At 38.8% G+C, this 27,632-nt stretch overlaps 1 protein-coding gene and 1 long non-coding RNA gene across 5 annotated transcripts in view; both read left to right on the top strand.

Annotated features, from left to right (window-relative positions):
- LOC110842441 (semaphorin-1A) overlaps positions 1 to 27,632 on the top strand; it is a 90,963-nt gene that overhangs the window by 51,767 nt on the left and 11,564 nt on the right. For all 3 annotated transcript variants that reach the window (XR_004833679.1, XR_004833678.1, XM_035846437.1), the window contains exons 2-6: positions 23,267 to 23,363; positions 23,918 to 23,963; positions 26,099 to 26,161; positions 26,329 to 26,530; positions 27,306 to 27,413. Coding sequence is in view for 1 of the 3 variants with exons in the window: in XM_035846437.1 (XP_035702330.1) it covers positions 23,267 to 23,363; positions 23,918 to 23,963; positions 26,099 to 26,161; positions 26,329 to 26,530; positions 27,306 to 27,413 (516 nt within the window). In the remaining 2 variants the exon portion in view is untranslated. The remainder of the gene's footprint in view (positions 1 to 23,266; positions 23,364 to 23,917; positions 23,964 to 26,098; positions 26,162 to 26,328; positions 26,531 to 27,305; positions 27,414 to 27,632) is intronic.
- LOC118433930 lies at positions 3,712 to 9,413 on the top strand. 2 transcript variants are annotated; one of them, XR_004833681.1, is made up of 4 exons: positions 3,712 to 4,068; positions 4,154 to 4,991; positions 5,077 to 8,884; positions 8,984 to 9,413. It is a non-coding gene; the product is annotated as an uncharacterized LOC118433930 (long non-coding RNA). The 2 variants fall into 2 exon arrangements; XR_004833680.1 differs by having other exon boundaries at positions 4,154 to 8,884.

The raw sequence follows: 27,632 nt of genomic DNA, 5'->3' as shown, positions 1-27,632 counted from the left end.
ACTCGGCAAATTAATATCCTGCGAGGCTCTGCAAAATGTACAGTCAACAAAGGAATCTGACTAACGTGAAAACAAAACAAGTTGTAGCGACTTTCATTTTCTAAAGTATGAGAGAAGAAAAAAACGCCAGCGGGTTTATGGGTAAATGTATGGCGTACGTGTATAGTGGCTTCCCATTTAGAGAAAGTACAACCCCTAGTTGAAATAAAACCCTTGCATTTTTTATATGAAATAATACTAACAATAAGGATAAAACCTAACTGCTTGTAACATCGGCTCTCATAAAACACATTGCGTATTCATACATATACGAAAATGTATTCATAAAAATAAAACTGTTAAACTGCAAAAGATGGCACGCATGCACAAGAAAATCCTTGTTTTTTGGCCGTGCTAATTTGTGCTTATTATGGTTTTGTTCCATGCTCTGTGCATTCTTCCGGCAGTCATTTGTAAAATTATTGGATAACTGACGCGTTAATGTGGCAATTCAATATCTACGAGTTCCGATTGCTCTGTTCTAAGGTAGTTGATGATGCATGGGCATGCATTTGTAATGCTGTATTGATTTTAAACACATTGGCTTCAGCAGCATATCAAGTACATACAGGAGAGCGCATCGTGGGTTTATGCCAATTCTAGGTTTAGCCTGGCTCAGCCACTGTCAGAGAATGTGTCAGTTGGCGGTAACTGACTTTCTCCTAGTGAAAGCTGATGACGCTACATACGTTCCAAGGAAGAACCAGGACTGCGGCAAAGGAATAGTGGGAGCAGCAGCAGTAGTGGTATCATCAAATCTGCAGATCCTGTTCGAAAAGAACACACTTTAGTATTACGAACAACTAGGACTCACCACCAACCTTGAGCAGAAAGTTTGTGAGTCGTAAAAAAAATTCGGATAGAAACGGAAAGTGCTAGACAGAGTAGAAAGTACAGAATAAAACGAAAGAAAGGCAACGTGCACGAAAGAAAATGAAACAAATACAGTAGAAAATCTCATTCGGCAATCCTACTCTATGTTTGAGTGGATATGTAACCTTACACTAGGGGTTGCAAATCCGGATTTCGAATTATCCGCTCAGCGCGAATTCAAATTATTATCGGATTCAAATCCATTTTTGAAATTATTTAAATCCTTTCAAAGTTTTTCAATTTGACTAAATTGTTTTATTCATAAAATGATCCATTGGTTCCACTAAGTGTGAGCAATAGGTAAAATTGGCACAGAATAATAATTTGTACCTCTCACATTAAAATTTTGATTTACTTCGGATGTGTGGTAAATATTAGGCTTAGTGCCCCAGTGTAAACCCCCAAATAGTTTGGTTCCATCAAAAGGGTTAAACATTACAAACCAAGTTTTGACACATAACATATCCAAAGGGCTTCAAAGTCTGAAATTTGAACCAAGAAATACTTTATCGGACAAAGGTTATCATTCAATCGAGGTCGAATTTTGTTACTAAAGTATTTGTTACAGAAGTATTTATTGGCGGAAGGAAAAGTGCATTCTGGGACAGAACTCATCCTCAGAAGCACATCTCATCTCATATGCTGACATTTTATTTTTTTGATACTCTAAAATCTGGATTTTGTTTCTGATTCGGAGATATCCGAATTTGCAATCCCTACCTCACACCATCTACAAAACAATCCTTTGAATCACTATTGTTGTGAATTGCATTCCATCAACCAACATTCCCACTTCAGACTGTCGTGAGAAGACTGCTCTAGTTTCTCAAACAGGACATTTCGAATTTCTTTACTAGAAAACTTTAACAGTAAAAACCATATGTATGTACATATTTGTTTTTCCACCAACTTATTAAAGTAGATACCTGAAATTTTGTATTTAACACCTGTTTCTATTTTTATTTTAGCATGGTTTAAATTGGATTAAGTAAAGGTTCCTTTAAAATAATTTCATAAAAAGAGGTAGCACTCCCATTTGTTGTGGGTCTTGTTTAAATGGGTTGCGATTAAAACAATGAGCCGTGGACCTGACGATGTGTACCCAGTTCTGTAGAGAGAGAGGATATGGTGCCTAACAGAAGACCCATTTCAGCTCCCTAAATCAAACGGTATCATTCTACTTACTTGGCATTATTGCGAAATATATCACGATCGCAATTTTTCTCTCCTCGAGTAAGACAGGAACGAGTTTATTACTTTGGGGAAGGAACATCTGAGCCAAGTCCTGCATTTTTAGAGGAAGAGAAAGAACTAACAACGTCTGCTAAAATTGTGTTTCGCCTAGTGAAATGTGTATATAGAATGATCTAAAATGGTGATGGTGGGAAATTTTTCACAACTGATTCTGAATTTTGGCTTGGTTTGGCACGTCGAGAGGAAATATTGTCATGATCAAGAAGTTGGTGTTAGCTAGCTTGGGCATTTGGTTGGAGGGGTATTATTATGAGACATTAAATATTTTATTTGCCATAAAAATGATAAAGTGTTACTAGGCTGGTTACCAGCAAGGCGGTGAAGAAGCATGCCTAAAGAAGGTGTGCCCATAAATACAATAACTGTACACCGACTTGGTTATCAGTTAGTTTGGACAAGTCATGCGACTTTGACGTAAGCACAAAGTTAGTTTTTACATTTCTGAAGGAGTGCTGAAGTCCAGCCAACGCAGGTGACATTTAACACTGCCATTTGGTGACGATGACGGTGGCAGTGGAACGCAGTAAAAATGAGTACGTCAAGAACTGATGATCAATGGTGATACAAAAACTCTGGAATAATTCAGTGATGACAATTTTGATCTATCCGTTGTCAGCTTGGACAAACGAGGTCATTGGAAAGCATGAATAAAAAACCGGTGCTGGAAACCCTCGGCTGATGTGATGCATCGAGAAAGAAGGTGAAGAAAGGACTTTGTCGGATGGATGAATAGGCATATATGTAGGTTTGCAAAGTTTGTGAATACTTTGCATCCCATTTGTTTCGTCCTGGCGTGGATGGGATGGGATGTCAGGAGATGGGTGGGAAGTGCTCCTGACGTAGCCAGATATTTCGAATTACGTTTATTCCCGTTTCCTTTCTCTCTCGGTGGGCAGAGGGCATAGGAAGGAGAGCAGAAGTGAGTGCGTGAGTGAATGGATGGTTTTATTTTATACATGAGCTTTGCAAAGAGGAAATGGCGTTGAGTCGATCCGATCTGAGGATTAAATTAGTCAAATAAATTGCATCCCATTGAATTTACTATTGTGAGCTTTGATTATGCGCAAACTTGATAAATCTTAGATTTAGTTTTTAATACTTGGGATGAATGATAAAAATAATAACTAGTGATACTACTAGTAACTACTACTAACTAGTAGTAACACAATTGCATTAATATTTTAAAACTAAGATGTAATATGTTAAATCCTCAAAAGGTACACATATTCAGAGGAATATGGTTTGCCCAAACAAAAGTCAACTTCACGAAGCATAATATTTATATTAAAATTGAACGCCGATATACATTTGATTCCAGTTGAGATGGTTCCTGTTAGGTATCATCTCCCACAAATTACGCTGTTCTCTGATTGCCTTATATGCTTGATCAGACTCTGTTGCAGTCAAGAAGGATTTTTTGTTGCATTTACCAACGGTAACTTGATTTAAAACTTCAATATACATCCTGGTTGTGGAAGGGGAAATAACCGTCTGATGGAACGCCATGTTTACCCACTTCAGTTGCTCATTTATAACCATCTGCACACTTTCTCCGAAAGGTCTACCGTTGAAAACGATAGTCTGCAAAGACGTGCGCATATTTAGATAATAAACATATTTTGTTAAATATGTTAATTGAAGTTGGCAAACTCACAGACGAATATACTTTGTAACCTGCTCGGGCACGTTTGAAAACTGGACTGCTTTCACGTGACCCTATGGCAGTGTGGTAGATACAGGGGGCACGTCTATAAAGAATAGTTTAAGTACATAAAGTCAAGCCTAAATTTTTTACATGCTCTTACATGTAGGCTGAGTCTGCAAATATAAATCCTCGGAACTCAGGATTTAATTTATTTCTTTCAAACATTTCCTTTGGACCTCTGTCTGGTGAACCAACAGGTAATAAATACCCAACAATATAAGTCAAGTGATAAGCTCTATTATCATTCGCATTTTCTAATGTGATCGTATTTCTCCTGTTTAGGTTGATATCACGAATGGCAATCATATGAACGTCATTTGGATCGACACTTTCTCCTTCAACGAGAGGTGGTAGTCTTCTATTTGCATCCCCAGCCATCCAGGTTATCCAGTGAGTTACGATCGATCCTCCAAGTCTGAGGTCGATGTGCCTATCGTCTTCATCTTCTTCGAGTTGGTATATTTCGTCCTCATTAAAATCATTAACACCTTGTTCCGTATCAAATTCGTCAAACTTATACAGAGGTTTCCAGTTAGCTGTGTTAGGGACCAACTCCCACAGATTTCTTTCTTCTCTGATCGTTCTATATGCTTCATCTGATTGCGCATCCGTCAATATAGATTTTTTGTTAAATTTACTAACAATAAGTTGATTAGCAATACGAATAAACATTTTCCCCGGTGCAGGGTTAACAACGGTCTGATGTGACGCCATGTTTACCCACTTCAGTTGCTCATTTATAACCATCTGCACACTTTCTCCGAAAGGTCTACCGTTGAAAACGATAGTCTGCAAAGACGTGCGCATATTTAGATAATAAACATATTTTGTTAAATATGTTAATTGAAGTTGGCAAACTCACAGACGAATATACTTTGTAACCTGCTCGGGCATGTTTGAAAACTGGACTGCGTTCACGTGACCTTACGTCAGTGTGGTAGGTACAAGCTCTCGGTCTGCAACAGGTCATACGAAGGATATTAAAAGTAGAAAGTATTATTTAAGTATTATTTAACTATATACATCACTGCCGAGTCCACAAATATAAATCCTCGGAACTCAGGATTTAATTTATTTCTTTCAAACATTTCCTTTGGACCTCTGTCTGGTGAACCAACAGGTAATAAATACCCAACAATATAAGTCAAGTGATAAGCTCTATTATCATTCGCATTTTCTAATGTGATCGTATTTCTCCTGTTTAGGTTGATATCACGAATGGCAATCATATGAACGTCATTTGGATCGACACTTTCTCCTTCAACGAGAGGTGGTAGTCTTCTATTTGCATCCCCAACCATCCAGGTTATCCAGTGAGTTAGGACTGACTCATTCTCGCGTTGTTTCTTCCTTCGTTCTGTTTGTTGTTGATTTTGGATTATCAACCTTTAAATACAATAAATACGTACATCGAAAATTTGTATGGTTTCATGTTTTCTATATATTTTAGCTTACTGTTCCTGCGACAAATAATGGGAGCGACGCAAATGAGATTTAAACGTGTTTATATTGTCTGTTTCATCTAAGTCGTTGAATGGGCAAATATAGAAAATTCCTAAAAACATAGCCAAATTAATTGAGCTAAAAGTTAACTTGTACTAAATTTTACATAAGACAATTACGATTATCAGGTTGTCGTTTTCCATAAACTTCATCAATTGTAGGGCTTCATGTATAACAGTAGAATATTTTAATACCAAGTCTACATAATAGTATCAAATAATACAAAAAATTTGACCAACTAACAGTGGCCCATGGACCCTCGATTTATGTTGAGCCAACGCATCATATGATATGGATGAGAAGTCATGTATTTCTCCTGTTTCTGGGATAACACGATCACACCACCACCGGATATCTTAATATGATATCCACATTAACATAAAAATTGGAACATTTGTTAATTTAGGCTATATATCTCACCATTGTTGATCGGATTTCTCCTACAGTATCTTGAGTATCTCAATGAATTTCTGGGATCGGGCGCAGCACATGATGCTGTGTATGTATAAGTGTATTCTTCCTTGTGTGGTTGATGTGGTGCTTGACGAGCAACTCTATTAGTCTTTGTTTTGTTCTTATGTACTGTCTTTATACTTCCGACGTAATTCTCCAAATCTGAAATTGCATATAATCAAAATTTATGTGAAATAAAATAATAGCCAGCTCTAAAATGACAACTACTTTAACTCCCATACAGCTTAATAACTCAGTTTCGATTTACGTATACGAAAACGCATAAACTAACCACATGTGCAAAAAAAGAATTTAGAATTATATTGATATTATAAACATACAGAATGGAAATTTCCGCTCTCCTTCTCTTCCAATGGGATATTCTTGTTGGATCACAAACTTCTCCTTCGTTCCATTCTTATTAAGTTGTTGAATAATTAATGGAAATCCGAGGATTAATTGTATAGCAAGGCAAACAATCAAGACCTTATGGAACATTGTTGCTGTAATAACAAAGGTTTAAGTTATTAAAAGGAAATAGTGTCGTGATAATTATGGAGGCAATTACAACAAAGGAACACGAATCAAATATGTGAGAAATGCTTATCAGTCATTTTTCATCCCTCTGGCTTTTTTTCCTCGCCATTTTTTTATATGCCAAACTATGTGGTCATTAATTGTACTTGTGCTAACCAAACTTCCCGAGATAATGAGGTAATGAGTCGAATATAAAAACAAAAGGGGGGTTAGGTGGTGTTTACTGGAAAGGTTAGAAAACCATTAAAATGAAACTAACATGTTTTTAACGATGCATTCTTATTTTATTGTCACACGCAGTTGGAAAGATAGATCGTTATATGTAGTAGGTGAGGTCTAGCCTTTAAACCACAGTGGGATCAGGATCACCATCACACGCTATGAAAGGAGGACATTGGACTAATAAATAAAGTTAACAAAGAGCACCATTTTGTTTAAACTCAATAATCCAATCTTTTAATAATATGGATACCTCCGTTATCGTATGTTATCTCTCTATTACCAGAAAATATTTTTATTAATTGGCTTTATAAAACTTACAAAATTTCGAGGTAGTTAAGCCCAATATGTGGCACAGTCGTCTTCTTTACGACGCAGAATCTATGATTTTGAAAATACACTGGATTAGTTTGTGTATAAGCGAATTTTGAACGATGACGTGTTTTGGGTCAGGAGGTAATCCCGACTGGAGTAGAAGAAGCAAACGGAGGTGCTTATGTTGCCGTTTAAGTGGGGGGTTCAAGAGAAGGTTTTAAGGCTAATGACCTCAGCACGCACTTCTGCTATCTGGATATCCAGCACAAGCAATTCCTTTTTAGATTAGCTCTCACTCTGTATTTACCAAAAACAGTCATGTCTGCTTGTTTGTAATCCTTTATTTATGCGTCAGTAGTTATCAGTTAGTACAAACTGGTTTCGTAAACATGTCAATCCATACTCAGGAGGTTATTCTAAGACAAAAAAAAAGCGCGTAGCAAGATTGAAGAAGACGACGAGTAAAGTATTACATGTGGAATATTATTATACTATACATTCTTTTATTGAAAGTATGTTGGCTGCCAAAGTCAAAGAGGAGAAGATTTTATATTTTGGGGCACAGCAGCTAAAAAGTGCGTAGAGTGCATTTGGTATATATGAGCAATTTCATCCCAACGTCTGTCGCTGTCGAAATCCTTGGATAATTCCAACTAATTCCAAAGTTCTTTCCTCCACCCGCACGTGGAGTCCCAGACTTCATCACCCTGGTAGACGCTTACTTGGCATTCATTCACTCTGCTGCTGGTTCTGCTTCTTCGAGTACATGGAGATTCAACACAACAATTCATCCCTTCCAGCACCATTCAAATACATTTTATCTTGACAATTCATCCTGGAATAATAATATTCGATGCATGAAAACGAATGTACATGCATACACGCGGCTCAATCAAGCATTTCTCAATCCAGTTCTTTAATGCATGGCTTCAGCTAAAGATAGAAAAAGTCAACTTATCGTCCATGGAACGAACCAAAGAAACAAATTCCCACTTATTGGTTCACATAGTTATCTAATTGAGAAACACCGAACTTTATCAATATTTTCTAACCGTATATATGTAAAGAATGAGGTATCGTTCTATAAATTTATAACATTTTCTTTCTGGCGGAGACACATGATCAGCATTTTTTAGCGAAAAATATTTAAAAAGACTATTTCATAAGCTTCCTTTTGAACCACGCCCTTCAGTGATAATCGTTAAAGCTTTTGCTTCTGTTGATTTACTCGAAATCATTTGGAAAGAGTGGGGTACGGAGTCTAAATGTAATACTTGAGGTTTCCACATGAATAAAGCGTGTGCATAATACCCAAGGTATTAATGGCTTGAATATTTAAGGGACAACAATGCGATATGAACAATGAGGAATGATTTATGCTTCTGTCGGACATTTTCATTCTAATTGAACTACTGAATGTGCTTAAAAAGATATCTATCTACTCGATTATGCAATTTTCTTGTTTGATGTATTTAAAATTATTAAAGTTAGCTCGTCAACATAATAAATTGAAGTTGTTTATGAAATAGTATTCCATGTCAGCCCTTGTCATGAAAATAATATATGATTACATAACTAAACCGTGCTTAACAGTCGTAAATTGTTCAAATTACAACAAAGTTGTATACATCGCGTCTAACCATTTTTACATTTAGCACCTCCACCAATTACTCCAATATTAATGATGTTGTAACAGATTTGAAAAATTGTTTGATAATATTATAATAAATTGTTAAAACATAACTTACAGATATACAAATAAACAATTTTATTTATTTCTTAACTTTAATAATGAACAATTTTATAAAACTTCGAAATAACATTAAATGTCACAAACAAATATCACAAATTTATTTGTTTATCAGTCTCATCAACAACACTGGAGACAACTTATCCATTTAAGGAGTAGTGAATCGTCTAGGAGCTGTTTGTTTTTGGATGCAGTAGAATGCAGCTGAACCCAAACCCATCATCTCAACTCCAGATGTAAGGACAGCACCTTCATAAATAGCTAAAGCTGGAAATATTTATAGAAATTAATTAATTACATTACATTTAGTCCTGAATGCATAAATATTTTCTTAGTAGGTGCATGTACAAACTCGTTGTTACGAAAAACCTTAAAATTCTTACCTACGAAGAAGAGGATGACCTCCAAAAAACCAACTCTTCTTCCGCCAGCATCGTCCCCTCCACCCAATCCCTCTCCGGAAAGAAACCCCCTAGCTGCAAGGACAGCTCTTCGCCATCTTCCGGAGACACTTCCCACCCATGCCGACAAAAAACCTAAAAAAGATGAGATGATTAATAAAACGGTATTTTTTATAAAACATAAGAAATGTCTTACCACAAAAAAACCAGGCTAGCAGACCCCAAGCAATCTTGTCAATGGCGGACGACAAAACACTCAAAACATCATCTACAGCCTCCTTCGCGGGACCTGTGGAAGTCTCCACACCAATCTTCTCTGTTGTATCCTATTTATAATTGTAATAATAAATATAATAGTTGAATATTGGAGCAGTTTGCGAAAAAGATGAGTCATGATATACATATAAATAACCAAAAGTTTGAAAATGAATTTTAAAACTAAATCTTACCTTATTTACCTTCATCATCGTCGAACAACAACAACGATGACGACGACAATGACAAGACGAGGAGGACGACGATGACAAGACAAGGAGGACGACGACGATGACAAGACAAGGTGGACGTCGACGATGACAAGACGAAGAGGACGACGACAATGACAAGACGAGGAGGAGGACGACGACGATGACAAGACAAGGTGGACGTCGACAATGACAAGACGAGGAGGACGACGACGACAATGACAAGACAAGGAGGACGACGACGACGATGACAAGACGAGGAGGACGTCGACGATGACAAGACAAGGTGGACGATAACGACGACAAGACGAAGAGGACGACGACGATGACAAGACAAGGTGGACGATAACGACGACAAGACGAAGAGGACGACGACGATGACAAGACAAGGAGGACGACGACGACGATGACAAGACGAGGAGGACGTCGACGATGACAAGACAAGGTGGACGACGACAAGACAAGGTGGACGTCGACGATGACAAGACGAGGAGGACGACGACAATGACAAGACGAGGAGGAGGACGACGACGATGACAAGACAAGGTGGACGTCGACAATGACAAGACGAGGAGGACGACGACGACAATGACAAGACAAGGAGGACGACGACGACGATGACAAGACGAGGAGGACGTCGACGATGACAAGACAAGGTGGACGATAACGACGACAAGACGAAGAGGACGACGACGATGACAAGACAAGGAGGACGATGATGATAAAATGACGAGGAGGACGATGATGATAAAATGACGAGGAGGAAGGCGATGACAAACTTAGAAGGACAACGACGAGGACGATGATGATGATAAAACGGCGAGGACGACGATAATGGCAAGACGATTAGTTATCAAGGTATCCAGCAGACAAGGATATCAAGCAGACGATTATATCCAGCAGACAAGGATATCCAGCAGACAAGGGTAGCAAGCCGACTAGGATATCAGCCGAGGAATTGTTAAATGCACTGTGTTTCCGATGTTACTGAGGGAAGAAACATGACTTAGATATTAGGCGGAATGCTACTTGATGAGGTGAACGCAGGTGGTTTTCATCTTATTGACTGGAGGATGGTGAACATTTTTGATCAACTTGGAATCGTCCTCCTTCGCCATACATTCCCAACCATGCCGCTCATGGTAGGGATGTAGATGGGCAAAGATATCGGCAAGCTTGCTAGTCTGAGATGCCTTTTTAGGGTGGCCACAGCGGCCATAGGTGTTGTTCCGTTATTAAACTCATGATGTCGTGACGATTCGTTGAGGATGGAAGGGTCGTCCTCCACCTATTGAGAAAATGCTCATAAAATAAACATAAATGTGTGTCTAATCAAGTCATAATTTGCTTATTAAGAGGATTGACGAGATTATATGGCAAATTATGACATAATAAAAGGTGAAAGGTCAAGATTTAGAAGCTAGTGTCATCATATTAAGAAGTCGTCAATCTTAAATGACTTTTGTCAGACTTGCTTTGTCTTCTCCCTACTCGACCAAACTATAATGGCGTATCCTTGCAGTCACCAATATTGCGACAGTTGGAACGAATAGTTAAATATCAATTGTTATTCGTATGAGTCATAAAATTCTTTTGGAACAAAGAAAACAGGAATCCAATATCTTCGTCAAAAAAGTTTATCTGGCAACCACCTGACGCTGATTCTGTGAACAGCTGTTTAGGACGTAAACAGATGTAACAGCATATATACGTTACCATACAAGTTCCGGCTGCCAAATTATGACTTTACAACATTCGATCTTGTCCTCGCAAAAATGATCGTGTATCCAATGGCGAATGGTCCGTGAGCAGTGAGGTAAACATTATATAACTAAAATGTCTTTAATATTGTAATTGTTCTAACCCTCACCAAGATTTTCCATTTTTTTGGAACCTTTCTTATTTAATACTTGTAATTGAGTTATGTATATAACAACCCAAAACAAAATCAAACAAAAGAAATCAGTATCTATTGATGTGTCTCTTTCATTTTCTGTTACTTAATTTTTTTAGAATTTACTGGTGTCGCATTTAAGTCGGCATTAATTCTGTACCATTACACAATTTCTATTTAATTTTTTAGCCCGAGTCAGGGCTTATAGAACCACAAGGAGCATTCCTGGCATTACACGGCAGTTTGAGCACACCAGCTTTTGGCCCTCTTCTCGCCCTCCGAACTCCACCACCACTCTCTTATTCCTCCTCCAATTCTCTCTCCATCCATCCATAATATTCCATGTCTAATGTAAAGTAAGGCAGATGAGATCCGTCCGAGTCGTTGTACGTGAAATTTATCCATGCTCATCCTCCGCATACAGTGGGAACTGGGAGCGACCCTCATAAATGTACGTGGACGACTTCTTATTCATCGCTTCGTTAGTCCTCCTCCTCTGCTGCCTGCTGAGAGTGTATCCACGAGCCTACTACCCAGTGCCAACAAAGTGGCACAAGCCGGGAAAGTGGAGATATCATAGTTTATATCACCGTTAGAAGGAGGAGGAGGATGGGATATGAAACCTTATCATATCATTATTATGATTATTATTGCGAGTATAGTGGAAGGGAAAGAAGTCTGCTGCTGCCCGGTGGGACTTGGCCCAGTCGTTTTTTCACGAAAAGGGCAGACAACTGAGAAATAGAGGAGAGAACGGGACTCGCATGCAAGGCAAGGCTATGACGACGGAGAAGATGATGATGATCACTACCTTGAAGGAATTTGGACCCGGTGGGGAATTTGCAAGTGGAGTGAAGGAGGCATCGCTGAAGCTACGGTGGGAATTTTTCCCGATTCCTTGTCCTCCTCTCTCAATATGATCTGGATCTCATTCATGCTTTCTCCCTCCCATTCTCCAGCAAAGCATGAGAGCGGCTCAAGTTGGTCGGTGGTGGTGTGCGAGGAGGAGAGAGAGATTTATTCAGATCGCATCTTTCCGCGTTACTCCACGACCGACCTGGAGGACGAAAAAGTTGAGTTTCTTCCGTGATACTCCATTTTTATTCAGGTAGTACAACAAATGATTCTGTGGATGACGCAGTAAAAAATGCAACTTTGCAATTCTTTTCCAATTACGAGACCCGAAGCTGGTCATAATTCTTAAACTCTAAGAGTCCTAGTTTTAAATTACGATAATATTAGATGGATGACACCTTTTTTACCCATTCATCTTTGACGCCGTTGTTTTCATCTTCAGGAGAGAACCATTTTTTTTATCTAAATCTTTAATATTTTAGTGTCTCTCTGTTACTACAAACTGCTCACGGCTTCTTTTTATTCCTCACACACTTGTCTATGGCGAGTGAAAGCATTGTATGAATTACAAAGTAGTTGGCCCGGCACGTATGTACATATGTATGTATGTAGCTACATGCAAGTGTAAGTATGCTACACGAATGTTAAAGCTGAATTGTGTAAACATTATCAGAATCAAGAACATCAGATTGTTTTGACACCACAAAAACCTTGCAATTGAGAGTTCAAATTATTCAAAGTTATTTTAATCTATCTAACATCTAATGAGAATATGTACAATTCATAAATATGGATGGAGTACTTTGGCTGAAGAATTAAATAAGCACGAACTTACGATCCACATGCACACATTAACATACATGCAATAAATAAGAACTCTTCTAATTCTGCAGGTTTTGTCCAATTTCTTAGTTACAAAATCTGTTGGTTATCACAATCACCAAATCACATTTAGTTTAGCCTATAAATTCTGGATTGGTGGTGGATGGGGTGGAAACTGGAAAGCGAGAATTTGTTCAAGGTCTTGGCGATTGGGAAAAGGGGAGACTAAGCATTGAGAAATTTTGAATTGGACTGATAATGCCTGAGGGAGAGGTTTGGTTGAAAGTGGGGATTGCCCTCGCTTTCTTTTTGCTTAAAAAAATAAGTATGTAAGATGCAGCCATTCTCCAAATATGTCCATATTATTATATCCTCCTTCCTCCTCTGCATCTAATCCGAGTGCAGTCATTGGAATTTAAACGCAATTCACTTTTTCTTCCCACCCTGCTTGCATTATTGCATTGTCAGTGTCATTGCCATGCTCAGTCAGTTGGATGTGAAAGTCATTGTTGTTGAGTGAACTGTGAGGAGGAGAGGAGGACGACAAGGAGAGGAAATAAAGAAGGAGACAACGCCTTCTTCACGCTTATTACGTCGCTTCCGATCTGATGCCGGTAGAAAATCGGAGTGCATCAACAACAAAATCGACATGCTTATCCTTGAAGGATTTTCTGCCTTCAACCAACTCGGCATTGCCCCTGTTTAGATTGCCCAAGAAGAACTTTTCCCTTAAATTTTATTCATGTAGAATCTTCTTTTTTTCCTCCTCTATCCATTTCCTGCCTTCTTCCTTTCACCATCCATTCATCTCCAGTTCGCCTGCAATATTTGTATTGAGTGAGACCAATTGGATGCCAATATTCTATTTGTATTGATGTTGGTGTCGGGAAAGAGAGAGAGTCCGCATAACTCTTTCTTTCTTTCTTTCTTTCTTCTTGGAGAGGGAATAGTGAGAGGGGAGGAGGTATTCATTTGCTACTTGTGCCGTGGAATTGCGTGGATATGGGGAAGAGGATATTGAGTGAGAGAATTTATTGCGACGGAGAATTGAATAGATTAGTATTGAATCTGGCTGTGTGCACATCCACCAGCCACCCCTGCAGTGTAGCGTCGACTTGTGAATAACGTGGAGAAAGCTCTGGTTGCATGTCTTCCCCGTGTTACTCGCACCGCTGTGGGAAAGGATTTATTTATTTATATTAATTTCAAATTTGAATTCCATCCGACAGAAACAGGTTGATCTTATCTGGAGCTCATTCATTTAAGTTCATTTAAGTTAAGAAAGTATTGTGTGTGGGCATTAAGGACTGCCATAATGGTGCACAGCCTGGAATTCAATTTGTTTCCGCGAAAAGAGAATATCTCTCGAAACGTTAACATTTGGTCTCCAGGTTGTTTCTCTCTGCTCTTCTGCTTGTGGAGAGTTGGAATGAATGGATTGGATTTGGATAAAGACTCGTCTCATTCATTAGTTATTATGGCCGGAAGGATTTATGAGTATTCCCCTCATTACATTGTTCACCCGGCAAGAGTGAGATATTACATTCTGCACTTTATTTGCTTTGCTCTATGAGTTAGGACCAAGTTCTTGGTCTCTATTTGGATTTTAGATTAAAGAAATAAAACTTTCTCCTCGTCTGCATTTGCGGAGGCAAGTGTGACTGCGTGGGGTTGGAGAAGAAGTGTCGTTCCATGTTTCATTTCATCATCGTTTAAATTTTAAGTTGGTGAGGAGGAAGAGCAACTGTCCTCATATATTACAAACTCCCACGTCCACAGCTAAGCCTCGGTGACTCTCCTGATTAAAGAAAAACTTGAAGTAAGTAGAGGGCAGATGTAGATTTATTTGTTTATTCTGTCGACTCTGTAATTTCAAATGTGCAGCAGGAATACGTACTCAGAGACGTATAGTAAATCTGACTCAGCCACTTCTGATAACTGCATGGTCTGGCTTGTGAAAGTTTTAAGTCCTCCTCTTGTTGAGCGATCTAGTCAAGATGATTAGCAAGCCCCCGTCCTCTCTCTCTCTCTCTCTCTCTCTCTCCTGTCATGAATGGGGTGCATGAATGAGTAATGGCGAGAGAGAAATAACATCATTCTGACCGGACAAACTTAACGAGGAGGGCCAACCAACTAACCAATGCATGCATGGTAGAGATGGGAATACAAGGGAACAAAATTATGGATGGGTTTTGTGGTAACGGCTCCAGCATTCGCTCAGTCAGTAATACGTAAGAGGCAGCAGGAGCCAGTATTCTGAATGAATTGAGAGGCATAATTTGGTCCAGGATTTATTGTGTGTGAGGCTGAATCAGTCAATCCGATCCCTGTTAAGCTAGAAGAGAGCAGCTGAGTGGTACAGCAGCGCAATAATTCTATAATCTTTCTAGTCTAGAAAGAGACCTTTCTTTTGTCCCGAGATTACGATTCCATCCCAGCTCCATTTTTGCTCTGGTATACGAAATGCCACCCAGAGACGAGTTGAGCAAGCAAAGTGAACCGCTATGCATGCTCACAGGCTACCTTGTGAACTTTGCCATTAGGAGGAGGAAGAGACGGGTGGATGGAAAGGGTTCAATTCTTTTATTTTGCCGGATGGATGATGGGAACTTTTGGTGTGCATTTGCTACTTTATTCATTGTGCTTGCAACCTCGGCAGTGGTGGATACGGAAGCAACTCGAACCATGCTCGTTATGGGTCTATGACATACCAAGTGATGCAATTTAATGTTATGTCAGCATCTTTTCCATCTGATGGAGCGTTTCTCACTAAATTCTCCAAATCCGTTTTCTCTTTCACGCCAATTTATAGCTGAAGGGAAACTGCTTTGTACTGAAGAAATGGAATGAATCTCGATATTATGGTCATGAGAATAAGGCGGAAGGAGAAACTTCTTTTATCTTTCTCCCACCATTACTTTCTCCGCGTGGTAGTACATGCACATAGAACTGATTCTGGCCCACTCATCTCTGACGTCCGACAATTGGTAAATTTTACAAACGATCATGTCACCATTAGATAAATTTGGGAAGTCGATTTGTGTTTACAAAACAATTGAGAGAATACAATATATATTATAGAGGGCTAACTGCAATTCATGCATACATGCACTAATGCTTTCACAAATACAGATTTTGGTAGATGTTAACCCAATTCTCACAGAAAATATCTATCGTGTATATCGTGTATAATCTAGTGTACAAGAAAAAATATTGTGGCCATTTTATTATTTATGTCACATGCATGTTCTGTCTGTAATTTAATCCGAATCCGAGAACAGCATGCTGAATGGCATCTATCGACGCCAAAAAGATATCGACATGTCCAGGCTGAAAACTTGGCTCGGCTCAGATTTCTTGGGCGAACCCGTGACACGACAACTCGGCTGACACTGTTTGGACAGAGTGATTCTGACTGCCCTTTCCCCGACTTACATTGCATTACTTTCTGTACACCATGGGCGACAGATCGTGGTTCATGGTGTGTGTTGGAGAAGAGAGAGAAGGGACAGGAGTTCTTCGTCCATGTGTACAAGTTACTTATTCTGCCTCGATCTTCCATGGTGAAAGTCCAAGTTTTTTGGAATTTGTCCATATGCCTGGACTTTTTGGGCAGTCCATCAACATTTTTCTCCTGGCACTCTATTACCCATCTCGATTGGTCGGTGCGTGGCATTAGGTTGGCTGCGACGACGTCGTCTGGAATTTGATAGTTCTTTCGACGTCCGTTCCGTGAATGGATTGGATATCAACTGTTTTTCACTTCCTCCTTTTCATTGCCCTGCTCTAACTTGTGTGAGGATTTTGAATTATACCAAAAAAACCTGCCTCCTGAGTATGCAGTGAAAGATGTCTGTCTGTCATGTCCCCATTATATTTTGTACCCATCCTCGTAACAGAGTAAGCTGAACTGTCAATCATGAGAGGACTTTTGACTTTCCTTCTGTTCTTTTACTTATGCTTTTAACTTTTTCTTCTCTACACCATGAGTTGAAACTGTCTGCCGCTATAAATACAAAGGACGCGAGAGTTGCAACCATATCAGCTTTCTCGGAGTCCTCATCCCCACCACATCCACACACCTCGGGTGAATGGGAAATGGAGGAAGTTCCAACAGTGAAATTCCGAGATAATGCGTTTTTGTTTCTGCTGGAAAAGAACGAGTAGCCCAAGTTATCTCCCAAAGAAAAATTTGACTCACTTCTTAATGCGAGCTGTGGATGAAAAAGCATGAACATATCCACCCAGCAGCAGCAGAAGCGAAGAAACCGTGCCTACAACTGGCTGGCATGGGCATGGTGACTTCTTCAGTTATCGGTGTGTAGCAGAGGGCTGTGTATAGAATGTGGTATGGTCGTGATGGGGGATCGATATATGGAAAGAGGGGAAGGCGGAAGAACGGAAAAGTCATTAGAGTCTCGCTCTCACTCTCTGTACATTCTACAATCTAAAAGCTCAGCAGAGAAAAAGCAGGCATATCTTTGCTATCAGTGGTTGTGACTAAAAGAGAAAGAGAACACTCGTCGTGTAGTAGATGCTATCCACGGCTTGCTGCTAAATACATATGTATTTTCCACTCCGATTTTCATTCGTCTGCAACTTTCCCCCTGCTCCAACCACAACTAGCGAAAAAGAACACAGGATGATGTGCCAAGAAATGAAAATCAACACTGTTAAACTCTACTGCGTTTTGAAACAGTTATTTATTCAGTACGGGGATAGCAATTTTATTGTAAATGAAAGGGTTGACGAATTTAAAAGTTAAATTTTGATTGTCGTATAATTATAATTTTATTTTCAAGCAAATTTTCTTCTGTGAGATTGCTCTGTCTCTCTTGATTTCACAGTCCACAAGCAAATAAATCTTCGTTTAGTCCTTCTCTGTCCTACTCTGAAATATTGGATGGAAAGAATTAAGCCTGATCATAGTTACAAAATGAAATGCTTGTTATTACATAAATGTACGTAGTTGATGCAATAAATAGTCTTCCTTTTCGGTATTTCTTGTTGTACTTTCCCCAAGAACGATATGTAGATGTACAGAGTAAGTAAATGTATCAAGTCGTAGTTGTCACCCTTCATCGTGGGCCACAGGGTTGCTGCTGCTGCGTGCGGTGTGTGGTTCTGTAATAATCCGTGAACTTTTATTTTATCACAAAGACAATCAGCCAACTTGCTTTTCTCACCAGCAGCAGCAGTTTGACGACATTGAGAGTGTGAGTCATCGTCATCGTACTGCTGCTCACGAAAATATGGGACCATAATATTCCCACTTTACTTTGCGATTAAAAGTCCATTACACAAATAATAATTTAGGATCCAAGTTGGTTGGTTGAGCAGGCATGACAATGTCATCATAATGTAATATTCAGGAGATAAAGACCTTCCCTTAAATATCCGTTCCAGATTATTACTTTTCTTGGGTAATTTGGAACAGAGTTTCAGTTTTATGTTGTTGGCCTACTATTTACAACAGCTTCAACATCCTTCATTTCATTTCCGTCTGCCTTTCTCTTGGGAAAGCCAGCATTCAAAAATTTCTAAATGACGAGTTGGGGCGTCACATCGTTCATTTTGGGGAGAGAGGAAATTTTAGAGGTCTTCTGACTAGCATGGTAATAATAATGCGTGTGCAGCACTCACTGGTCTACAACTCTGGTGATGGTTTATATGCACAAATAGGACGTTTGAACGTTATAGTCAGGAAGAGTTTTAATTACGAGATTATAACGTTAATTTGAAGAGGGAGTAGCAATGAAATTTTCAGAACAATGATTAATTGATGGTCTACGTTCTTTTGATTAACGGAAAAAGCTGGAAGAGTTTTCACCACTCATTTATTTTGTCCGTGTAGCAGTGTGGATTTAACTTGCGACTGTTTCCATATTCTTGGCTGACATGAGAACTGAATCAACTATAAATAATTTTCATGGATCACGTGCAGATAATTTTTGATGGAATTCTATTTCTATTAAAGCAAACAAACGTTTAAAGATTTGTGACTTAAGATGGTAGAATATGGGCACGTGGGAAATAAATAACGGGTAAATAAATGGATCACGGTTGGAGCAATGAATGAGTTCATTTACTGCCATTCGACCATTTTGCTAAAATCAAATGCTGGAACAATGATGTGGCACAAGTAATATTATATTGGGATATAATGACATTGGTTTCCCATTCCCATCATCGTCGACATCATGAAAAAACTCTGTAGTAACTAGAAACTGTAGCGGTGGCACTTTGCTTGTTCGTAAAATTTCGGTGATGAGAATTGCCTTTTGCCTTCATTTTCCCATATGGAACCCCTGCGAACCCATCCAATCCGGTCCGTTCTCTTGCTTCCGTTTTCATCATTAGGCAGCACGTGGCCAAAATCTCAAGTAGGCGCAGGGAATGAACTCATGCCCGTGGAAAAGGTAGCTTGAAGTAAGCTACACTTACCACCCGTTTTTTATAGCAGCTACACACTCACCAACTCGTTCACCATTTTCTAAGAGACTTCTGATCTGAACCGAATAATGCAGCAACATTCAATTGGGCAAAAGGGTTGCAGTCGTCTTCATCAAAATTTTTATAAGAATCAACCCCTGTCATCCACTACCAGAGCCCCTCATCTCTGCCCAAAAAGAAACTTCACAGGATTCCACGAGAGAAGTCTGACATCACATCCTTGAATTGGCAAGCTTCTAAAGCCATCAGGATATTTGGATTGAGGAATTAGCAAAAGTATAAATGCACTTCTGCATCACTGACGCCCCATTATTCCGATGCCTTCTTTTTCTTTGTGCCTCCCGTACTTTCTTATTCACCAAGATCATGAGGATTCAGAGGAGGATTACGGAGTGGGAGAAACTCGGCGGAAAATGAAACTTTAGGAATTTTTAATGACTAAATTATTGTAATCGACATCGACTATGGCGGAATACTTATGCCGACCCTTCCTCCCACCCAGCCGGAGTGAGTGCCAACTAAGGATGTATATATACGACAGGAGCAAACGAAGAAATTACAAAGAGAGGATTTGAATGTCTAAATGAAATGAAACCACGAAGGAATTTATTTAATGCACTGGGATGAGCAGTCCTAGTGGGGCATCATCGACTGAATTGAAATTAAATTCAAGGAATTCTTGCTCAATTCAAATTTCGCCTAGTCAGCAGTTCACCAGGAAGCATCTTATGCCTTCCTGAAGTGTGATAAGCTTGAGCATAAGTAGGAAAATTCCCACCAACTTTGCAAGTATAGTGGAACCAAGAAAAAGAGAGAAGGCGACATGCACGAAGCTTTAGTATGCAAAACTTTGTTCTCGTGGGCTTGAAGGCGAAGCTGGCAGAGTTTAAATAATTTTGAATGGAAAAGCAAAGAATTTTGGATTTAATGATTGTGCAATAGTCGTTTATTGGTATTTTTCTTCGAAGCATTTGGTCTTATGTAAGATGGGGAAAGGTGAGGTGCGATTGGTGCGGGTGTCAACAATAAAGGAGACGGATGGGTGTTGGACCTTAGTTAATTTTTTATAAGCCTATTTCCAACTAGAATGAGACAATTGCTTTGTTTTCTGGATCGTAAAATGCAGTGAGGTGACGGCAGCTCACGTGCAAGTAGTTTTTCTAATGACATGCGACGGTGTGAAGAATATTGTATGCCAACACTTAATGGTACAGACACCATAATGGTGGGGTCAAGTCAGGTCATGGTTATTTATTGCGTAGCACATGCATTATATTTAACAATTGGGGCCAACAATTCTTACATCTTTTTGCAAATTATTTATTTCCTCAAAATTTTCGTACTTTTCATTCTTGACACATTATATCCTTCGTTGTTTAAAAACATCATCTTGGCTGAAATAAATAGAGCCATTTTTAGTTTGCAAGTTCACTCGTAAACTGTCGTTCTCCTTTCGAAAGTACCGTGTTTTATACATGTACCCTATCAATGCATGTTGCGTAAGTTTGGTTCGTTGTGGTGTGGTTACGTGGTGGAAGGTTTGGCTGTGCCCAAGAAACAACCCATAAAAAATTTGTAAGGAGATAGTTTGTGAAGAGAGGGACGAAGAAAAACAGTAAATGTGGCCATTTAGGAAGGCCACAATTTATAATCAATGCCTTGGACACTTCCTCTCCCTCCTCCGTCTTCCCTACCTACACACAAACGAACAAGTGCAAACAAACTGTGGAGAAAGTCTTTCTTCCTCTATTATTAGTGCGGTGGTGGTGGTCGTCGACGACTCCAATGTGTGGAAGCACAGCCACCGCAAACGGAACTAGAGTTTTCCTATTGACCATATCTAATCGAGATAACATGTCTTATGGAGCTGCACAAGAAGAGAAACTAATGTTGTATTTTGTCTTTGCCAACAAATTAAACAGACTCGTGTTGGAGGAGCTCAGAGAAAAAGTTTTTGGTACAGCAAAGGTTTTTACCTGTTGTCGCGTCCTTGTTAATTAAGTCGGTAATAATTAATTTGTAGAACTCCATTCTATTTTAATAGTTCTTTCCATGTTATGGTTGTTGGTAAATATGTGTAAATAGTTGCTCATTTGAAATGAGTCATTTCTTCCTTTTGTTTCACATTGAGCTTTCACTTTGTGTGTGATGTAAACCCCATATTACGAGATTGCAAAGTAAAATGGGTGCCTGGATAATTAAAGCTGTAAACCTCGAAATTTATCTAGCAGGGAAATGTCCTTTGGTGAGAACGCTGAGCAGAGAAAGAACCGACTTGTGCAACCAAGCTGAATAAACGATGGATACGGTTTTGGGTTTCGTTGTATGTCTTAATTGTCTGCAGATTCGTTGGTCTGCTGCCCATCTTCAGCTAGGTATGCATTAGGAGGAAAGGGCGAAGGAAAGCAGATAGATAATATTTCACAAATTGCAAGTTAATGTGTTGCCCAAACGTGACTACCATCCCACCTTAGGTTCTGAAGTCAGAGGGCATTGATGTAGGTAATAAGAATGGTTTCCCATATAATTATTTTTACAGCTTAAAAACTAATGGAAATTTATAAGAGAACGCTTTTCTGGTTTCCTGCAGTACATGTAGTACGTTATTATCTTTGTGGTTGGTTTCCTCAACCGGAAGTTTGCACCTACTTTGAGTATCTTACGTTCCGGTACCCGGTGACTGGTTTCACGGTATATATTAATTTCACTTCTACACCTCGTTCGTCCTAAATACGTGCTCAATGTATACAATACGTCTCTTGTAAATGGTTTATCTCTTCGGCTGCTGGTGAAAGCCGTCACATTTCCAATGTTTATTCCGTTATTATGAATAAATAATTACTTACTTGTAGACCGATTTTCTATATGGTGCACGTAATTATCACCGGGTAGAAAAACGTGCGGCTATAGATTCTTCGCCGGGTGTGTTGCATTTTTAGATATTTGATTCTAGTAGAGGAATACGTGTTGAAATTGAATAACTCTCATTAGTCAAATTACACCAGCAGGGTTATAAACGATATGTTGCATATCTAGTTGGCTAAGGGCAATAAAATAAAATTGGGTTAGCATGAGATGGGCTATTCACAGCACAATGTTAAGTTGGGATGACTTTGTGCTATTTGTGCACAGTCATTCAACAACTTTTACGACCTTAGCATTGGAAAACCCATCTGATAAGTGGGCCAAGTTAAGGTGGAAATTGAATCCGTGAACCATTAGTATTACCACGTATTTTATGGCTTTTTGCTTTCTCCGAAATGGCGAGAATATATTGAATCTAAAGGGAATCAAATGCCATGTATACGACTACTGGGTGCCTATGATTTCATTATATTTTGCATAATTCTCACTTTAAAAAAAGTTTAGCTGAAGTGTTTTCGAAACTTGTGTACTTTATGCATATATCCATTTAGAGTATTTAGTAGGTACACATGTCTATGTGTAGGTGAAAGCTACGATAATTGAAAAGGAAAGAGTTGCTGTCTAGATATAAGTACTTAATAAAAAATCACCACATTCGCCTATTTGTAATTTGTTGGGTTATGTACATACGTATAAATATAGGCCAAAGGATATTGAAAGATGAGCAGGTCGGTCGGTGACATATGTATGTAGCTGTGTATGAGGGCAACAAGGCAGCCAACAGACAATACAATACCTAAAATAATGTTGTTTTGTTATTCTAAAAGTCAATTAGCTAAATAATGTTTATTTTAATTTGTGCAGAACCAGACGACACGATAACTTTCTCCGGAAATGGATCATTTACTGACTTCTTCAAGATTGTCGTTCAGGACGGCAAAAACATTTTGGTTGGAGCAAGGTAAGTTTGACGAGTTTTTCTTGATATTTTGTGCTTAATTCTTATGAAATTTTATTAGAAAATTTTATTACCAAATCACGCCTTAACAAAAAATTATTCTGTGTTCAAATAATTATTGGCGTGTGGACCAGACATATGTATGCTTCACACATGTACAGGATACACGGGTTTTCGCGTGTAGTAAGATTGGTGTGGATTCTAATTTCCTCGTCCAACGGAGTTTTATTTGATTTGCAAAGTATTGACTTGCTCTGCCTTATTGTGTCTGATTTGCTTTGGTTCCGATCTTTGTCGATGTCTATCAGCAAATTGGACCCTGAGCAGATCAGAGTCCAATTCGAACCTGGAGCGAAGGAAAGCTTTATTTAAGCCCTGTGTTGATTTTGTATTGAATTGCTGGTTTTGGTTGCCCGACTTTCATTCATTCCATTAGTCTTTGTTGGTGATGGTACTCTTGGTTAATAGCTTTGGTTGATGTGATATTGGATGTATGTGCTTTGTTGGTTTGGCAGTGGCAAATAAATCGAGGTAATCCATTATGTCTTTTCTTTCAGGAACGCTGTCTACAACTTGACTCAGGCCGGCCTTAAACTCAACCATGTAAGTATCCGCAGCAATTTCATTCTGGTGCTGAACAGTACTATTTATTACCATATGCATCACCTTTCTCTGGAACTTTTGAAAAAACTAGTCTGGTTACATGCATGTGTAATATCCTCTCTGCTAATCCTAAGTATGATGAAAATGCAAATGTTTTGCACAATAATATGTACATATGGCAAATTGAGGTACAATTGCAAATGTTAAAATATGTATTTAGGGATGAGATTAACAATGAGCTAAAATCACGATAAAATGCTCATTTTGGATTAGTGTAGGATATTCCTGATAGTCCAAGAAGTTTTTAAAAGACAATGGAAATAATTAATTCTAGATGTACATACTTTGGCTGTTCTTGATGGCATAGTGGTCAATTGGTGCTGAGGAGTTTTGGTCGTTCGTCTTCCTAATGAAAAAACTAACTTTATCGGTTCTTCATTTTGTTATTTCGATCACGACTCGATCCTCAACAGTGTAGTGGTTCGTTTCAGTGCAAGAAGGATACGAAGGCAAGAGAGTGACTTTCTCTCCACACCAAACACATCTCAACTAGGCAGCTATCCAGTCAGAACCTATTCCTTGTGAAGTATGAGGAGTTTGCTAAATGTTGAATTGTAGTCGGGCTCTAGATTTTTTATTTCGTTAGTTCAACCCACGAAAGTCTAGATTTCCTCTCGAATCGAATTCAAGTGGGACAGCATGAGGAAATTGGAGCTTGGTTGTGCGTCACTGCTCATTGTCATCTATTCTACGCCTAATGCGTTAGTAGAAAAAAATATATCTCAAATTTTACACGACTTTATATTTTATGAATATATGGGTTGTATTTACATATGGATTGTAATGTAACATTTCTTCTTGTGTGAGCTACACATATTATTTGAGGTACTATAGAATCATACACATAAGATAGGAATACTTATTGGAACTCGTGTATGTACATGTAACTAAAAATACGTAAACGGTAAATATTAATATCTTGATGTTTGCCAAAATTAGTTTGCCCAACTAGCATCCCAATATACCAAGCAGTATTTCCTCAATCCCCATGCTGTTGCCCTCAACGGTCTTTGTCTTGGTTTGATTTGTCCTTCTCTGTGGTTGAGACGTTTTTTTCTCAGACGAGGGATGAAAAGTTAGGTTTTCTACGAGTTAGGCTACTACAGCTACGTGAGCTTACTCGAGGAAAGTAGAAGGCTTGTCATCTCATCGAGGACATCGCACGAAGAGATGGGAGACTGAAACCGCAATGGAAGTCCTGTCCAGCCAGCCCTGGATTGACCAGCAGGGGAAATGCAATTTGTCAAGTGGACGCACAAGGAAATGTGAAAGACGAATGGTCACGGGCAGCTCTTTCCCCATTCGTGTTAACATCAGAATCAAATTCTACTTTATATGTCCATCCACCTGCCTAGCTAACTGGGGCCGAAGGGTAAATCGTACTTTCGCTCATGTGTCTGGGCGAATGCTCCAGTTTCTGGTTCCGTTCTCTGACGTAATCTGAATCTTTCGAGCGATTTAGGAGGAGAAAGTGAAATTTGAGAAGGCCTACGAAACTGTGGTTTCTGAAGTTTGTTCATATTTATTTGTTCCATCAGATAAGCTTGACTCTAAACGACCAAAGTCTTCCTTAGTTTTGTGGAAAAAAATTTATTATTCAAATCACACGGTTACGGTTGAAGTTTGATTGACGATGCAATTCCTCTTTGAGAATTTTAAACTATTTCAGCACTTGCTGCTACTTGGAGTAGATTCTCAAGGGAAATGAAGCCACGCTTATCACATATCAAATATGTGATAAGCATGGTTTAAACCAAGTTCCATTCAACATTTATTTCTACAAAGTTAGTATGAGTCACAGACTATGACTGAGGCAAGACAAACTAATCTGTAAAATAGCGATGTTGATGGAAATGCGAATAAGTAAGAACTGATTCGCCTAATTAGTAATTACAGACCATGTCGATTATTATCAAGTTGCACATGAAGTCTGTTGGGAAACATATAGAGCTAAATGTTCAATAATTTTACTTATTAGTAATGCACGTGAACTTCTGTATAATATGTTATTGAGGATATTTTCCAAAATTGATATCATTGATTCCTATATAGTAATAGTAATTTCCTAATTTCAGAAACTGGAGTGGTATTCTGAAGAAGACGACATTCAAATGTGCTTAACCAAAGGAAAAGAGCCTGTAAGAATGAATTTCTTGGATTATTAATTAGTAGTAGTAGTGATTAAAAATTAAAAATTTAATGATTTGAATTATTGAACTATTTTAATGATTTGAATCCTGATTATTAAGATTGAAATTCTCAGCCACCTTGGATGGACTCTAATAATTAACTGTGAAATTTGCAGGAAAATTGTCAAAATTACATCAGAGTATTGAGCGTGACAGGGCCTGGAAAAATTTTGGTTTGTGGGACTAATGCCTATAAACCTAGATGCCGTTATTATCATCTAAGTGCCAATGGCCATTACACCCAACTTGGAGCGGAGAAGACTGGTCAAGGGATTTGTCCTTACGATCCCAGACACAACAGCACCTCTGCCTATGTTGGTAAGTATTCAGCAGTAGAAGTAGTGGAACATAATATAAACGAAGTTGTAGTCGTTCCTCGGGAGGTAGGGAAATATCATGAATGGTGTACAATTACAATAATACCTTTGGCCTTTCACTTGTCTCTGCATTGTGTAATGCAGTAGATCAAAGTGAGAGGGTGGACGACTTAAGTGATCATTATATCTAACCCAGACTTTCCTTTTCATGTCAGAAGACTCACAAAATAGAAAGATTAAGTCATCTCATTTGATTCATCCCTCTCCTGAATTAAGTTTCAGTTTAATTTGATGTCTAATAGTCTTCTCGACTTTGGAATTTTCTTCAGCTTATCCTTAAACCAGAGACAAACCGAGTCAAGGGAGAAACCCTTTTGAAACGAGAGACAAAAAGAGAGAAAGTGATGAGTTTATACCGTAAGATCTAGAAATAACTTTCCAACCGCCTTTTAAATCGTCAAAATTGATGTGAGCGAGGAATATCATTTAGTTTTGCGGTTGATGTTGTCCTACATACATTAAAGTTTCTGGTTGCGGGGCGACATTCAGAGTTGAAATTTGATGAGCGGTGTCCTGTGGTCCCCTTATACGCACAAAGTGCAGTAATAAATGATTATGTTGATATCCCACCACCCAGGGTGTCCTTCTACAGTACCGACCGACCATCAACTAGTAGATACGCATTGTGTTATGGTAGCCGAGACGACGCGACTTTACTTCCCCCCTTCTTTTGGGATGATTATGGTGATGATTTCATTCACATTTCAAATGTTTAGATGGCGAAGTGTATGCTGGAACGGTTGCAGATTTTACAGAGGTTGATCCCTTAATTCATCGCTGGGATTCTCTACGGACGACGCAGTACGACCTCAAATATCTCAATTGTGAGTACAAAACTACTTGCTTTTATTATATTTAAATCTACGGGTTTGAAAAAGAGCTCGAGACATGACAAAAAATGCAGTCAACCAAGTGGTATATAAAAGTTTTCTTTGCTTTGATTATTCTCTGGAGGAAAATTTCATGATAACTGAACACGTAGTATTGTGGATGAGAAGAATGGCGATGGCAAGGATAGCGAAGGATTATTTTACCGTAAATGA

Source organism: Folsomia candida, unplaced genomic scaffold (assembly GCF_002217175.1).
Source record: "Folsomia candida strain VU population unplaced genomic scaffold, ASM221717v1 Fcan01_Sc001, whole genome shotgun sequence".
Taxonomy (NCBI): domain Eukaryota; kingdom Metazoa; phylum Arthropoda; class Collembola; order Entomobryomorpha; family Isotomidae; genus Folsomia; species Folsomia candida.
Note: the sequence above shows the minus strand (reverse complement) of the source record. Positions and strands in the feature narration are given on the sequence as shown.